General features: G+C 38.8%; 1 protein-coding gene across 2 annotated transcripts in view; it reads right to left on the reverse strand.

The window, feature by feature from the left end:
- The window catches only part of Adamts3 (ADAM metallopeptidase with thrombospondin type 1 motif 3), a 221,790-nt gene that overhangs the window by 41,798 nt on the left and 161,511 nt on the right, over window positions 1-18,481 (reverse strand). For both annotated transcript variants that reach the window (XM_021162812.2, XM_021162810.2), the window contains exon 5: window positions 4,404-4,603. In XM_021162812.2, the coding sequence (XP_021018471.1) occupies window positions 4,404-4,603 (200 nt within the window). The remainder of the gene's footprint in view (window positions 1-4,403; window positions 4,604-18,481) is intronic.

An 18,481-nucleotide genomic window follows, 5' to 3' on the forward strand; every position in this document is an offset into this window, starting at 1 on the left:
TCAAAACACAATGAGCTTGCACTTGCAGGACCTTATTACAAGTTGGTCCCCACCACCACCACCTTTCAATACCCAATGTATTCTTTGATATCCAGCTCATATAGCACATCCCTTCTGAATACTTTATAGACCACTGGTCTTAGTGGCCAAACCTCAACTTCTTCCTTCTGATTTCATATTTACATAATGTCTGTGATGGATCTTCCGAATGAAAAAAAAAATACTATCGTATTTTATTAGCATTATTTGATTTTACCTGGTACAATTAGCAAGATATGTGAGGGAGCTAGATTTTATTAGTTTTTGTTGTTGTTTCCTAGGGACTTAACAGGATTGTGGTCTCAAGAGAGACTACAAATGCTGGATAAATAAATACTAGCACACAGTTGTGAATTTCAACAGAAAAATACCTGGATTTTAGATACTGACCCAAAATGAAAACTGTTGCATGACCCACTAAGGCTGCCTGAACATGTATCTCCAGGTAAATCTGTGTTACAGTGATGATGAGGGACTCCACTGACATTACCTAAGAGCCAGAAGTTGTCATTAAGTACACCAATAACATCCATGTGCTAAAACTCAGTCACTGTGCTTGGTAAGAGCCAGGTTATGGAGGGAGTATAAGATTCATTGTGTTTTTATTTATATGTACACGGCAGGCAGCTGTCAACATTCCACATATGAAGCTTAAAAACATACTGTTAAGTGTAATCAAGGAACAAACAAGCTGTCAGAAAACTACTCTCAAAAAATTAAAGTACGGCGTACCGAGTTAATTTGCAAGAGACTCAAAGGACCTGCTAACTGATCCTGGTCTTGATAAATGAAATGACTCTAGAAAAGACCAAACTATAGATGAAAAGAAAAGGATGTTATTTTATATGCTAGAACAAAAAGGGATGGGAAAGGGTGGTAACCATTACCACCTCAACCACATACTGGATCGCAGGAGCCAATGTATCAACAGCAACACCAACAAAACCTTCCTGTCTCTACAGGGAAGAGGTTGCATTAGCAAGCCTGCCATGTCATTCCAAACCGAAAAGTCTGGGGGTTTTAGTTTTTCTTATGAACTACAAGCATCTGAGGACACAGGTTATTGGTGTTTCAATGATGAACGCTTACATTTATGAGTAACATTAGGTTGATAGTCTGTGCAGTAATTTCTATATATGTAGTGTAGTTTGAATGAGAATACCCTGCCATAGACTCAGGTGTTTGAATATTTAGTTCCCTGTTGGCCTTGATGTTTGAGGAGCTAGTGTGCATGGGCTGTGGCTTTGAGGACTCCTCGTCTTGGGCCACTTCTAGTCCACTCCCTCGGCTTTGTGTGTACTCTGAAGCTGTGACCACTCAACTTCCTGCTCCCCCTGCTTGTTAGCATTTCTCCCAGCTGTTATGGCCTTTCCCCCTGGAGCCATCTGCCAAAATAAATTCTTCCATGAGTTGCTTTTTATCACAGTGCTTTGTCATGGCCCTGGAAAAGTCACTCAAATCTTCAAGCAACTGCCAATGATTGAGCATATTAACTTTCTTTTTGGATTATTAGTCTACAAAACAAGGTTGATAGGTTCCTTTTCACCAGTCTGGAAGTCTCATAGGTATTTGAGCAGAAAAGGACTGAAGAGGCAAAGACAGTGGACCAGGAGAGAGCAAAGTCTAAAAATATCATCACTAAACATGAGCCTCAACTTGCAAAGAAAAAGGTGCCAGAGACTCGGATGTGAGGTGATTGATGGTGCACACAGGTATAGAGACCAAGAGAAACTCTAGCTTCCAAATGGATGGAAATCCACAATTTTTATTTTCTTTTAATTAGCTCCCTCTTAATTGGATAAAGACTTCCCAGTCTCAAGTAAAGTAAAACAATGTGATTCTACAAGCCCAGGTGGCACTCCCTGCACACCTGGCTTTCATCCTTACAGATGTTTGTCTTTCTTTCACTACTTTCCTTATTTCCTCTTAACCTGCTATGTACAAGAGTACCAATATCCTGCTAGAAGAGACCATGCAGAAGACTTTATGTGACTTCATGGAAAACTGAAAACTTTATAAAAATAAAACCCAAACTCTAGAATGCTATTTTTTTGGTCCAAACTTTTAATTTATAGACATATATATGTGTGTATATATATATATATATATATATATATATATATATATATATATATATTCATACCTTAAAATATTATTCTAAATTAAAATTCCCCTTTCCATATTTATTTGCAATCATTATTAACTGACTATATAGTCAATCTTCCTATTTAAAGGGTTTCTTATCATCTTTCCCTCCCTGAATCTTTCCTACCTTCATTAAGATTAGGAGAGCATTGCAGCTATACTCTGTGTGGAAAGTTTTACAACAAAAATCTTTCTATGGTCAATGTCTTACAATTGCTAGGTGTTCTCTTGAGTGCTGTGCGAATGCTACAGCAGGAAATACATCCCAGATATGCATCTCTCAACATTTTCAAATCTATTTTAAAACAAGTCACAATTTCCCTCAACTTACAATAGCAGACTCTACACAGCAGCACCCTCTGAGAGATTAGTGAAGACTTCTTCATTATAACAGTGTGCATGTTTGTACTAAATGTCATGAATCACACACTAACTTTGGGATCTCTTTTAAAAAACACACTTTAATTACTGTGAGTTATTTGTTTATCTTTTGTAACTTGAATGCATTCACAAAATATTTCCAACTGAACTAATAATAATTGCTAATTTTTCTCTGTGTATAATTAACATAATAGAATTAGTGTGTTTACAATCTCTAGAATTTAAAACCATTGGTCCTAACAATATAGGGGCAGACAATACATTTGCTCTAAATTACATTTCCATGATTTCCTCTTTCTTCCCATTCTCATGTTTCCACCTCTGTGCATCCCTTTTCAAATCTCTCCTCATGCACCATACAACTTAGCGCTCTTGCTTATCTGTCCAAATGGCCCAACAAGGAGCCTTCAGAATTCTGATGCTAAGATCTGATCTGTGCTCTCTGACCTATTGTGGAATTCATACATGCTCCTTGGCATAGCACTTAAGGACACATAATTCAACCAACTTACCATAAATGGGCTTGTTTCCCTTTCCCCTCCAGGATGTTCTGCAAGTTAGCCGTTCAGGGAAGGCTTATGAATTTAAATAGCATCACTTGGTGCTACTGCACTGACCATGAGCCTGGTCAATCTGTGCACAACATACCTTCAGAACCTCACAGAGTTTTAAAACATGTGTAATGTTATGAACTCAATGAGCAAAAATATACTTCATAAGCTGAAATATTGGTGTTCATAAAATAATCATTAATAAAATTAAGAATATTATTTCTAACATATATCTTCATAGTTGTATGAAATATACTACACATGAAAAAAAAGTGAATAGTATAGACTCCCACAGAAATAAAGCCAAACACCAAAAAACAGAAAGAGAGAAGAGATTTTGACAACAAATTTACACGATCAATCTGCCATGGGTTATAGAATGATATGGGATAGAATGCATGAAAGGGAAGTGGGCCAACACCCCAACTACCTTGCAGAAGTCGGTGGCTTGGATACATTGTTGCTGGTCATTTCTCAGCAATTGCTCTATGCCAGTTACAAAGATTAAAAGGACACCAATTAGAAATGATGCCAAAATTGCCTCTGAATCTGATTAAGGCTCATAAGAGAAAAAAATAAAGGACACATTACTTGAAAGGCCCATAAGCAATGGCTGAAGCCGGAGCTATATGCTTTGTAAGCGTATTACCTTCTCTAGAACTTTCAAACTAGTGCATTTGTTTGAAAGTTCTTATACATCTTTGAAAATCTTCTAACATCTCAGGTACAGAACAATACTGGGGAGATTTATTTAACTGTCTAGAGCACATATTGAGGCAATCTGACAGTCTACAGAGTATTATTGTGCCTCCAAATGAAAATCAAAATCAAAATCAAAATCATGATATAATTCCTTCCCTTATATGGCTTCTAAAACATGTGATTTTCACTTGGTAACAAAAAGAAACCAGTAGATTGGTCAAAAGGCACTTGTACTTCATGTCTCCTTTGACTGCAATGCTATACTTAAGAGGTATGGATCAGAATTTGAATTAATAGCTGTTATGCTCAGGCTTTGGGTGACGTTCTTTTTTTTTTTTTTTTTTTTTTTTTTGGTTTTTCGAGACAGGGTTTCTCTGTATAGCCCTGGCTGTCTTGGAACTCACTTTGTAGACCAGGCTGGCCTCGAACTCAGAAATCAGTCTGTATCTGCCTCCCGAGTTCTGGGCTTAAAGGTGTGCGCCACCACACTCTGGGTGACGTTCTTATATCAGTGTCCAGAGGACACTAAAAAGCAAAAAGTGTGATCGGAATGACCAAAAGCCTAAAAATGTAGGAATTACTTACAATGTTCATCAGGGTGAGGAGGTAATTTTGGACATGCTCTTTGCCATGGAAACGGACCACAGAGTCATCCACTCCCAGAAGCACCTCGATGTTGTAATCGTTCTCTCCCGTGTGTCTGCGGCGCCGCATTGTCTCGTTCAGCTGCTGGCCAATGTTGCTGTAAACTGTACCTAGATCATCAAGGCCTTCCAGGTCCGACTCTAACAAGAAACAAAAGGAACCCAGGCATTTCAGTTTCCCCAATGGGTCTTCCAGTGCTTCTAAAAATATGTATTTTCAGGGAGCCTTTATTATAATCCAAATTGTTAACATATTGCTTTCAGTTTGCTTAGTAAATAAATAGATGCAAATAAATATATATATATGCTCAGAATAACTCCCTATATAGTCAACACTCACAGTTTTATACAATAGTATTATACTATTGTCCAGGAAGGTAGACCACTGTGCCAGAATGTATACTCAATGAAGATCAGCATTAGTCTTTTCCTAGCTGCATCTTAGGACAGAGGGAAATCAGCAGGCATCAGGAGTATAGCACAGAGGCCAGTTATAACAGTTACCATGTTAACTGCATAATCCAGGATCCTCTGATCATGGGGTGTAGAATTTATACTCTATAAACTTAAATCACCTTTCCAGTGGCCTCAATTTAAAAATAAACGTCTATCATAACAGCACAACTATGCTTTATGACAATCATTACTAGCCATGTTGTTAGAGCTGCACATTTAATGTATTACTTTACTATGTTGGCTTAGGGTTGAATGGGAAATGTTGCTAGGGAAAAAGTGGGCAGACACATGGGTATCACACTTGATACCATAGTTCTCCACATTTGGCTAGCCTCTCGTCCAACAGCAGGTCAAATCCATTGCTATATATCTGAATTTGTGAGACAGCAAAGTAAGGAACCAACTGGAAAATGACTAATAGATTAAAGTTCAATTGTAATCACAATTTCTGTTTATTTGCATCAAAGCACTAATTCTTTCAATGGACATTTCATATATAGATACAAACACACATAGAGATGTAGGGAAGGGAGGAGGCCTATGTTCTTTGGATTTCATAGCCTAAATTCTCCATAGTTAATGAAAAAATATTTTGGTGAATTAAAACACAAAATAAGTTGGACACTAATATCATTCAACTACTGGCATTAAAAAACAAAACAAAACAAAACAAAAAAAAAACAACCCAACCCTGAAGGTATGTTGATTTCCATTTTAAGTCTATAAAACACAGAAAGGAATTTATTCTATAAAGTGCCTTGATGTTAAAGAAGCTTGAGAGAACCAAGTCTGACTCACACTTTATATAGAGGTTTATTGACTGCTGTGTTGAGATCTATGCGCCATCTGAATTAGAGTCTTGACATTAATGAATAGGCATTTTCCTCCCCGCCTTTGTGGTCTTAGTGAACTTGCAGGAAAGGATGTCTCTTGGCTAAGAAGGCTGCTGACCCAGCTTTAACCACATGGGATTAGAGGAATGGAAATGCATACCCTGCTCACACCTCCACAACCCCTCACAAATACAGAGAAACACCCATCCCTGCTCAACATGTATGGACACAAGCTAGGCTTATGGCTGTTTGGTTTAAAAGGTAGACTGTACTTCATTTTGACCCAAGCCCAGTTCCTAACTCATTAGCTGGGAATTTTTTCCTCATTGAGAACCTACTAGCTCCACAGTGTAAAAATAGCTCTCACCATCATCCACATCAAACAGAAAGCTTCCCTCAGAGGTTGCTTTTCTGGAGCTGCAGACCCATAGGTCTGAGGGCTGGAAAGGACACCTGCACAGAGCTTTCGTATTCAACCTCAAGTCTCTCCACACACTTGAGAGAGGGAGAGGTTATGATAGCTAGTCTACAGATCAGACCCTGATGGAGTAGCTCTCCATTCTAAACAGGTCTTGTTTGGCAGAGTTGTCAGAGGCCACGTTCAATGGAAATATGCTAGCAGTGTTGTATCATTAAGCCTGATGAATGAATAAGAGTGAGGGTTGATTGAGGAGAGACAGTTCATTTTGCCCTGACACCTCCAGTCTGGCTTTTGCATTTCTCCTTAAATAAATGGAAATGGAGAAGACATTTATGGTACAAAAGGTAACATGGGAAAAAAGAAACAAACCCTTTAAACCAAGGAAATTTTTGCCCATCTTTTACTCTGCTGTACAATCTTATTTCCCATGATTCTGAAAATGACAGGGTCAAACATTAGGACAACTTGAGGCAGTTTTTGCTTATATACATTATAATTCTGGTCATCTCTGGGGCCATGAAGTATTTCTATTCATAATTACTTTGCCTTAGTGTGTTACTTTAAAATGTTAATATCTCAGTTCTTAGTAGCATAGATATTTTTCCCCTTAAACAGGATCTCACTGTGTTCTTTGGCTAGACTTGAACTTGTAGTTCTGCCTCCAGGGATACTAAGAATAAGGTGTGTGCCACCACAACCAACTAACATAGACTATATAATCAAATGGATTTATCTTCAAATCTTGATAATGACCCATCCAGTTATAGTTTTACATAAGATGAAAGACCTCTTTGACTCTCAGCTACATTTATGAAATAGAATAATCTTTATACTCAGGGCTGCTGGTAATAAAATAATGCCTGTTATGCAAGTTCGTAGACCTGACTCCAATCTCAGCATCCATGTGTAAAAACTAGGCATGGCTTTCTAAAAGTCTGTAATCTCATTGCTCTGGCTATGTGTGAGGAGGGAATAGGCAGATAGATGAGGACCACTAGAACAGCTCCAGGTTTAGAGAGATTCTGTTGCAAGAGAATGGCAGAGTGATACACAGAAGGAACCCAGACTTCCAAACTAGTTCTAAGTTCATGTAGAAGTTCTGCCTCAAGAAAAAGAGATACCCTAAAACCCCAAACAGACTTCCAGCCTAGCTCTAAGTTCATAAAGAAGTTCTGCCTCAAGGAAATAGGTTAAGTGACATAACAAGACACTTGACATTCTTCCAGGGTCTCTGGATGTACACAAAAGCACCCCCTCCAACACACACATGCCATTGACATCTATTCCCTCCTAGCTCCCCACAAATATGCTCTATCTCATAGGTGACTCCTAGATTTGACTCTCTAACTCCATGTCCTCAACATAAGAGTTCCTGAAGAGGCCTGAAATCTAGAAAGAGAGCACTAGGAAGGGGATGCCCTAGATGTGATGGTATAATAAAGTACAGGTGACATGAATGTAGAGATAGGAATAACTGAGGTGGAAAGGTACAAGCAAAAAGAGGTGGAAGTGTATGGGAGACAAGGAGGTGAGGAGAAGAGTTAACTAAACTGAAAGGGTTATAGAAAACCCATACAGAAATATACTATCGTGTAAACCATCTACAAAGTGTAATTTATGGGGAAATTTAGAAAGGAGATCCCTTGTATGACTGGATGAAAGCTCCTCCTAGAAGCTATGGGTTATTAAACAAAAACCATGGTGTCAGGTTTGTGGTATCTCCTTGTGAAATGTTGATCAGGAATGCCCTAAAACCCCAAACAATACAGACTCTTGCCGTTATTTTTGGCTGACCAGCAAAACTGAAGGATGAGATCCTATTGTTACAGACACTACACATCTTAGTTGCATGGCATGAAAATGGGGCGTGGTAGATGCCAACAAGAGCATGCAGACAGGAGTCTAATATAGCTGTCTCCTGAGGGGCTCTGCCAATGCCTGGAAAATACAGAAGTGGATGCTCACAGTCATCCATTGGACGGAGCACAAAGTTCCCAATGAAGGAGCTAGAGAAAGTACACAAGGAGCTGAAGGGGTTTAAAGCCTCATAGGAGGAACATCAATATGAACTAACCAGTAACCTCAGAGCTCCTTGGAACTAAACTACAAAAAAAAAAAAAAAAAAAAAAAAAAAAAAACAAACAAAACAAAACAAAAAACAAAAAACAAACAAAACTAAAACTAAAACCAAATCAAACCAAACCAACCACCACCACCACCAACAACAACAACAACAACAACAACAGCAACAACAAATACATGGTGGGACTTGTGGCTCTAGCTGTATATGTAGCAGAGGATGGCCTAGTTGGTCATCAATGGGAGGAGAGGTCCTAGGTCCTGTGAAGGATCTATGCCCCAGTATAGGGGAATGCCAGGACCAGGAAGCAGGAATGAGAGGGTTGGGGAGCAGGGGGAGAAGGGGAGGGGATTTTCAGATGGGAAACCAGGAAAGGGGTAACATTTGAAATATCTAATAACAAAAGAAAAGAAAATTAAGTAGGAACTGATTTGGAAGCCTCCCCACTGCCAGCTAGATTTCATTGTGATAGAAGGTGCTATGTAGGCTTCTGGTAGAGAAAAGGCATCAATGAGCTTACCTAGTAAGGAACCATATGAAGTATAATAATGATCTTCCAGGAGACTTGTACATATTAGTACAATAGTGGTACAGCTGTTATGGCCGAAACCATTTACTCTGTGCTTGAATATAAGGACTGTGCTCCACAAAAGAGAATTTATACCTTGCAATTTATACCTGTCAAAAACCAAATGATGAGGAGGTCTTGGGCCCTGGGGGAGGTAACCTAATACTACTGTTCACCTAAATGGATATGACACCAAGCTACCTTCTAAATATTATGTTTATACCCATAGATAACCACTACTCTCAGCATTACTCACATAAGCTTCTCTTTGCAATGAATAGTGAATTCAGAGACATATGATTGGTCAAGATACTGAACATAAAAGATGGTTGAGTGCTTAGCACTAAAGAAGACACTTATACCATCCTCTCCAAGGCTCAGGAAACATTATGGAAGAATGGGTGGAAAGAATTTAAGATCTGGGAAATGGGATGAAAGGCTGTGAAATGCTACTTCTGGACATGACACAGCCAGTGCGATCATAATCTCACAGTAGTTGTGACTGCCTGCATAAGTCTGAGCACATATATGATGCATAACCATTGATAGAACAAATGGCCGATTTTTAGTATGGTAGACAGAGAATAATGGATGTAGTTCTTTCATATGAAATAATTTATGCCACAGTGCTTATTTCATATTTAGAACTTGGTGTTCATCTTGATCATGTATTGGAGTAGATTGTCAGGCTGGATGTGGCTAATATAAATAGGACACACACACACACATTTATTTTTGTTAGGGCTAAGGTATAGGAAGTAGTATTCACATAGTAAATGTGAGTGTGAGGGCAGTTGGAGCTACCCTGAACAGTAGAATTGATCAGGCTAATGGCCAAAAGTGTTCCACAACAAGGAACTTTACATCAATGATGTGTTCTCAGAATATCAAATAATAAGGTCTTTTTTTTTCTTTTGGAAAAATTCATATTTCCTTTTGGGGAACCGTAAATTTTTGGAACTTATCTTGACACACATTATTGAATATATTAATATATTAAACACATTTTGATTCCAAACTTTTGCTCACACACTAGTTTGCTGTCAGTAATATATTATTTTTCAAAAAACATAACTACTTTTCTCTGTATTTGCTGGAGTGAATTTTTAGGCAACTTACAATTGAACAATTCAGTCATAACATACAGCAATTTTTAATGTTAAATGAAGTTTTTTTTCTGTGCTGAAGTACAATTTTGAACTTACTAAATATGGTATAACGTATGTTACTAGTCACTCTGAACACTTAGTCTAAAATGGCTGACATATTTTATGCCTATTCATAGTCACAAGAAATCAAAATGTGCTTATTAGTCAACTTGTTACTCTCCTCAGAAGTCCCTATTGTCTGAAAGGAGACAGCTAATGTTGGAAAGGTGTATGTTTTGACTGAGTTCAGATACAAACAGCTTTGGGGTCAAGACAAGAGCCACCTTGTGTCCGAGATGGTGACAGGATCCTGTGCACATTATCTAGTTGCTGGCTCCAAAAAGCAGAATGCCCATTTTATCTGAGACAAAGATAAGCTGTACTAAACATTCCCATCTGCATTGTGATTATGGGGTACACATTACTTAAGCTATGATAACGAAACTTGAATAGAAGCACTGGTTGCACATTGCCGACTAGCACAGAGACCCACACAAGCTTCTACCAAAGGCTTTCCCAAAGGCTTTGCAGAGGAAAGTGATTAGATCCTGCAGCTGCACTCCTGCAGTCCTTTATGTTACCAAAGCATGATATCAGGAGCTGGAGGGGGAACCTCAGAATGATGGCAGCTACCAAGGTTGGTGGTGTGGTTACAGAGAAAGAATGTGCTAATTTTATGAGTGTAGGGTTACACAAGAACACCGGAACAACTCCAGATCAAACTAATAAAAGAGGAACAATCCTGTTATCATGTTTAGGTTACCTTCCTGATTGCTTAAAAAAAATATGTCTCAAAGTCTACCCTAACACATGTAACACTGACCCCATATAATTGTTGCCTACATTTCTCCTATACCATTTGCTCTGTGGGAATGCAAGTTACATTTCATTCAGATAATGTGAATGGTAAAAAAAAAATATCTAAATAAATAAATAGCCTAAATAAATCACATTACCTTTCCTTATGGTGACATAAAGAAATGGGAATGAAACATACTGTTTTGCAGTAGTAATAAGAAACACAGAGTGAGTCTATATAGAAATTTGGCATTCCTCATGAATGGAATACTATGTCAAAAATGAAGTCACTAGAATATCACGAGCTTCTTTTCCAAGAGTAAGTGGAGAGCCCAAGATCAGAGCCAAAAATAGATGTAAAATCCAACAGATGTCCCCTGCTAACAACAGAGTCAACGTTGTCACATGAAGCTGTTAGTATTACCAGATAGTGATCTTTCCACAAACATCTTGTTTTTCATAGGGAAAGTGTCATTCCTAATAAGGTATAGTGCCAGTCTCCAAATGTATGAGGGTGCTACTGTACCGAGATATCACATACTACTGTAAAATGCCATTACCAGCAGGGAAACTGCATAATGATAGTTCAAAACCTGTATGTAGGCCAACATATGATGTCAATTCTACAGTTGCATAAAAGAATTTCTGCCATAAAAATATATTCTGCTTCCCTTTAATGCATATGACTGTCCAAGTCCCCCATCACCAAAGTTTTAACTGTGAACAGTACGTGTTTGCATTTGTTTCACTGTTACTACCCACCTTCAAGGTATAATGTATAGCATCTTTCCATAGAGAGTCTCTCATTGAAGTGGCAAATACAATAATGCTTGCATGGTTTGGTTTTTTTACTCATTTAGCAAACAAAAATTTAAAAGTCACTTCAATATCCAAGCCATAAATTGAGTTTTAATGAAAAATCATTGCATGTCAGTTAGATTTTTTTCAGTTATCATTAATTTTAAAGTCTCTCCTTTCTTGAAACATTGTAAGCAGTATGGAATTCTATTAGTTATATGGCAGAGAGGGTCAGAAAAGGGGGGGTCCTAGGTAATTTTGTCAGTAGATTATCAAGGACCCAGGTCTTTCCATGTTTCTATATCCTGTACTACTTATGAATAAACTTCCTTGCCAGGTTAATTCCCTTTTAGGAGCGTGTCATGAATTCTAAAGTCAGAGTCAAGTCCAGCAGACTGTTCTTCCCTATGTGTCTTGGAGAAGGTAAGAAGGTTGACCAGAAGTTTTAGGTGTAGTTAACTGTTTCACTGGCCAGAATCCAACCCACACACAGTTAAAACCATCTCTGCTTGATAAGAATAGGTGCTTCAGTCTATCTCTGGCAAAGGAAAAAAAAATCCAGCCTTGTGCCTGGGCCAGGCTTCCCTGCAGCATTTGCTTAGATATGGGAGGCACCATATGCAAGAAAGAAGACGGGGCAATGGGCCGAACAGGAAATCCACTGGGTCAGATTTTCTTTTCAGAACCTGTACTTCCTTTACCTTCTACAAGTTCTCTTATTCACAGTTTGTATTTGTACACTGTATGTTTAATTTCATGGACAGTGGCATGTCTACCTAGATTCAGTTTTGCATTCCTTTGTCTCCTCGGTATGCTCAGAAAGTCAGTCCTTCACTGGTGAGTGCCTGTAGGTTTTTATCACTGTGTCATATTCATCCAGGTGGCTGTCATTTCTATGCATTCTAAATGCCATGCACATAAACAATGCATCATCATCTTAGCCATCCCTAACCTCCCCCCCTTGAGTTCCTCAGCATTCCCTATAAAGTTAAGTGTAAGGTAAATGATAGCTTTACATTTGCCCTAATATCACCAGGAACAGAGTTCATGCTGAAAATAGATTCATTATTTTTCTGAGATTCAACATGAAATGAAAACAGCATATTGTTATCCCCTGATCCAGCAACTCGAGGTGTGAAGACACTTTCTCACACCAGTGCATCTGGTCACACAGACTCAACCTTCCTCACTCGACCCCTCTAGGTCTGTTCAGTTTAATGAACTGCTAAACAACTCCCCCGTTTCCTTGTTTTACTTTTGCTTAAAACTGTTTGATGTGAGTTCCTGAGATGAACAGGACCTCTAGGAAGCCGTTTGCTATCCTTCCTCATACAATCACCAATACTATTCTTTCCTTTTCCGATATTCTTTACAAAACCATTATTGGGCTACTGTCCTTTTAAAGGAATTCTACGGTCTGCTTTACCTTATGAATTGATTATTTTCGCTGTATCTTAAAGACTTCATTATCAATAACCATCTCTTTTATTAATATATACTGTATATTAATACATATCATTACTAAAATCTGAAGGTTACTTTTGAAAGGCAGTTTATGATCTCCATATTTTTATATATTTCACAGCATTCCAACATCTCTCTTCCTGTTCACTAAATTCTGGTTTCCATATTTCTGGCTTCTGTAGATGAGTTCTATTAAATCCAGGTGGCGATGACAGACAGAGGAAGAGGTAATCACACCCAATTTACTTTTACACTCTGATCATCCTACACTGCTAGAAAGTTTTGAAACAAGCCAACTGTATAGAGGAGAGAGGGGATTGCATTTCACAGCTGTCAGTTCCAAAGCTCACACCATGATAACCTCCTCTGTTTCCTCATCGAGAATCAAAGAGTCCCTTTATCTCAACTATCCCCAGATAGTCTTCAAGAGTCATATTTTCCCTAAATGTGTAGCAAATGATTAACACATGTTTACAAAGTAATGATAACCAAACTATTAAATATTAACATTTCTACTTATTCTTTGTGATAAATATGTAAGGAATCCAGGCTGTTTCTCTGTACCATTGTTCTAAGCACCAGTAGCCTACCAGTGGACTGGCCAAATGTTGTCCTTCATAGAACCTGTACTACAGTGGTAAGATGAATGACATACAGCAAGAATAAAACATAGTGTGAAGAGAACAAGAGGGGCAAATTAAAGGGGGTGTGGTTTTATATAAGGTTTTCCAAAGAAGGGAGGGAATAGGCAGAGACCTCGCAAAGAGACCTCACAAAGGGAAGGAATAGGTCATGTGACTATCTATGCTATATTTGCATGAGACACATGCCAACTTCTTACATGTACAAGTACTATGGTTGGATGTGGTCTGTCTCCAACATACTTGTGTGTTGGAAGCCTGGCTCTTAACTCTGATATTAAAAGGTTTAGAATCTTTTAAGAGATGGGGCCCACTAGGAGTTGACTGAAGCCATGGGCCTGAGATAGGAATATGAAAACCGAGCTTCTCTATGACTTCCTGTCTCAAGAGGTCATCTCTTGGTCTCTGCAACTATCATCTACCATGACACAATGAACAGAAAGATCCCTTGACATTACAGTTTACTCACATGCCATACCCTTAAAACACCAAAATTGTGAGCTAAGTAAACTTCATTTATGAGTAACTTGCCTTGAGTATTTTGAAGTAACAACATCTAAGAAATATAGTAAGTATGCTAATATCTATCTTAAAGACTTTTTCCAGAAAGTGGTTGCAAAAATCTAAATAAAGTAAGAATAGATTCAAGCATGTAGTGAGTGCATTCAAGCAATTCAAGGACTGCTTCATGAAAGCCTTAATGTGAAGGACAAGGAAGTATGCTAAACTTCTGTTCCTATGATCATGGCTATAAAGCTACCAATAATCAGAATAGACACATAAACTAGGGGCTATGTTTCAACCTGAGCCTCTAAGAACAGAAAGCTTTCTCTGCCTAGTGGCCATAGAGGCTACTAGGAATGCTGACTCAGAAGTATTCCTACTGGTTTTGAAGAGAAGCCCAAAGGATCAGAGAAAGGCTAATGGTGGACCTTAGTTGTCAATAACTAGCCAGGAAACAGACATCCCAGGCCTACAAGAACAAGGACCAGAATTCTGCCAACATCTTGAACAATCCTATAAGAATACTATTAACACATGCCTCCAATATTAACAACTCAGGCCTATAATTCCAGCTACTAGGGAAGCTGAGGCAGAAAGGACACAGAAAGTCCAAAGCTAAGGCGAGCTACAGGGTGAGTTGAAAGCCAGTCTGTGAAATTTAATGAGGGCTTGTCTCAAAATAAAAAGTAATAAAAAAGACTGGAGATATAGCTCATTGGTAAAGGTCTGATTTTTAGTAGCATATGCACATACACTGAGTCTACTTGACTAGATGTTGATTTTGGTTTTGTAATGTGCTAATCATAGAACTAATCTAGGACCTTGGATATCCGAACTACAGAACCAAAAAACGTGGGTATTATCTTGTCTTTAAGGTCTGTGACAACTGATCACACAGTGGTGGCATCGTAAAAGACCTGAATGGGCTATAAATGAGTTCCCAGTTTAGCAGTGCTGCCTGCCCATGTGTGATTTGGGGAAAGCTGTATAACCCAAGAAAGAAAGAAAGAAAGAAAGAAAGAAAGAAAGAAAGAAAGAAAGAAAGAAAGAAAGAAAGAAAGAAAGAAAGAAAAGAAAGAAAGGGAAAGGAAAGGAAAGGAAAGAAAGAAAGAAAGAAAGAAAGAAAGAAAGAAAGAAAGAAAGAAGGAAAGAAAGAAAGAAAGAGAGAGAGAGAAAAAGAAAGAAAGAAAGAAAGAAAGAAAGAAAGAAAGAAAGAAAGAAAGAAAGAAAGAAAGAAAGAAAGAAAGAAAGAAAGAAAGGGCATGAGGGTGCGGGGGGGGGGGAGGAAAAGAGAGTCATTGTTTTGGTTGGTTTTTTAAGGTAACTTACAGGCTTTGAAAAACTAATTGGAATTTAGCCTAATAAGTTTTTAATGTTTTGGGGTTTCCCTGCTAATTTTATCCGTCCTGTCAGTTCTAGGCTGGTTTCAGAAAAACTGCATCTTGTCATCATAATGGTTTGCATTTTCCTGCTTTTTTTCATACTTGGCAATTCTTGATTAAGAGAGCCAACATTGTAAATTTTATCTTTCTAGATGCTGGATATATATGTCTTCTTGTAAACATTCTTGAGCTTCCCTTGGATGCAGTTACATGACATGAACATAGTTTGTTCCTTTTGGGTGTTGTGTGTAAGATTTATTAGGCAAGGCTGGAGTAGCATCTATTCTAGAGGTAGTGGCTGCTACTGAGGCATGCTCCTTCTGGGCATCCTCCAGTGCTGTGTGAATCAGGAGATGATACAGTCTGACCTGCATGGAAGCACGTACTGTCACTGCTACTCCATTTGGGTGGAGATTTTCTAACTTTGCTTATTTCTCCACATGCATGCACCAACTGGGACTCAGCTGCAGAAGAGCAAAGACTCTGCAGAGATCTGTAGAATCTTACCTTCGTGTCCATCCATCTTCACTCCTCCAGGGCTCGACTCAGTCCTGTGACTCTCAGCTCTGACTTCTCAGTGCTGGAACTCTTTCAGACTCTACTTGCATTCTCACTCCCCAAGGCTCAGACAGGGAACCATCAGAACAGTAAGTCTCGGTATTCCTGAAGCTTCCCCCACCCCAGTTCTTTCAATGGTCATCTCTTGGGGGAATTCCTACTCACTGTTTGATGCCCACAATCATGAGAATTGTTTCTTCATATGTTTTCTCCAGTTCTGGTTGATGCAAGCAGGAAGATAAGCTACCCTCTGTGATTCCATCTTGGCCAGGACTAGAAGTCCATTGGATTTGGCTCTTCTACCAGTGTATTGTGGCATAAGGGTATATCAGTATACCTTCTCTATATCAGTATCATGGATTAGAATTTGCATCCATCATTTCCCAAGTGACTGCATACACATATCTATTCAGATCTGTGGAAGTCTGGTACCAATGAGGTACTCAGCATAAGCCCTGTCAATATTCCTGTAGTAAGAACCATGTTTCTCCGGACATAAATCCTCACATGACAACCTGACTCAGGAAACAGAGAAGTAAAGGTTGAACCTCAAAGATCATATGCACTTTCCTCACAATTGAACGGGAATTTTGTGGTTGATTAAAGAGTATCTGAGACCAAAGGTATTGTAAAACTGCTTGGAGCAAAACTACCTCAAGAGTTGGGGGTAGGGCAACATGTTCAGAGGTGACACAGCACAAACATGGAAGCCATTCAACAAATGTCAATCATTACAAACACAAGTACCACCCTGGTCTAAAGAATGTGATATTTGAGATATCTACTGTGTTTGGCTTTGAGCTTTTGAAAGAGCCAGACCTGTAAAATCATACTCAGGTGATAGAAAACTGAGATGAACCTTTAAAGGTTGCTATGCAGGTAAAGGCAGGAACTACACATGTTACAGTTCACCGTGGGCCGTCTATTAAAATCAACGAGAGCAACAAGCAACTCGGAACCAACTTTCTTGTGATAAGGTTTGAACAATAATGATTCATGACATGAATAGGCCTTCCTTTTATAATTTAAAATATTTCTGGCATTTTTTTACTTTAATATCTTTATTTGTAGGAATTTTATATATGAGTACTATATTTATACCTTTGCAACCCTTTCTCTCCCTCCTCCAACCCATTTAATGTTCCTCCAACTCTCTATTAAATCCATGACCCCCTTCGTAATTATTGCTACACATGCACACACACACCCACACTCACTCACACACGCATGCACACACACACACACACACATACACACACACACACACACACACACCTTTCCTCCCTCCTACTTGGCCCATTTCCCTTTGTTCTGCTGTACATGTGTTTAGGGTTGACTACTTGGGACTGGATAACTCATCAGGGAGGGGTCCCTGGAGAAAGCCCGTTCTCTCGGGGACCTACAATCGTTACCCACTGAGTGGATCCTGCGAGAGGAGAGAAACAGGAGCATCACTCTATCAGCCTTGGACACCATCTTGAGGGAAAGTTGTCAGAGGCATCCTCTCTTTCTCCCATTCCCTGAGTTTTACAGCAATAACAGCACATGGGTGGGCCAATTTGCTCTCCCTTTCTGGGCAGCAATCCTAGATCCAAAGACTAGGAGCTACTCCTGCAATCCTTCCAAAAATTTAATGTGCATTTAATTCTTTACATTAAATCCTTTCATGCTTAAAATAGCTAGTGTGGTTTGAATTTCCTGGAATGGAATCTTGACATATATATGGTAAGTTATTTAACAAAACTGGCTCTCAAATGCACGTCCGTGCAATAAGAGGTTTGGGTTTCTTAGAAGCAAGATCCTCCTACCTTTGGAATTCTGTTTTTATAATTCTTCACTTTTACAGAGTTTCTGGGAACCTCTATTTTCTCCTGCTGTATCCTTCAGGGATATCTGTAATTTGGCTAGCAGTCCTAGTCTCTATATCTCTTTTATTAAGATTACCTGTGAATACAGATTCAGTAAATATACCAAAAGGCATAGGATGAGTACAAGACAAAGGTAATAGCTTTCTCATCCACTTCACATATACTGAACACCTACTATGTGACAGATGCAAACAAGTAACATTTTATACATTGTCAGCTATTTCACGTACTTGCTTAGACTGTCCTAGAAGAGCATATATTTTATCTGTTCTGCAGTTTAATAAATTTTACTCCTCACCTGTGGAAAACCCACCCCACTCCTCTCATTTGGGGGTCTAGTCGGTGGGGCTGCTTCTAAAAAGACCTGAGGCAAACCATGACTTCCCACTTACCTTCTGGGTCTATCTTGCTTCTTGGTCTATCTTGCTTCCTGGTCCGTCCCGACTCCTGGTCCATTTGCTTCCTGATCTATCTTGCCTTCTAGTCTATCTCATCTTCTG

Source organism: Mus caroli, unplaced genomic scaffold (assembly GCF_978045245.1).
Source record: "Mus caroli unplaced genomic scaffold, Mus_caroli_1 scaffold_4, whole genome shotgun sequence".
Taxonomy (NCBI): Eukaryota; Metazoa; Chordata; class Mammalia; order Rodentia; family Muridae; genus Mus; species Mus caroli.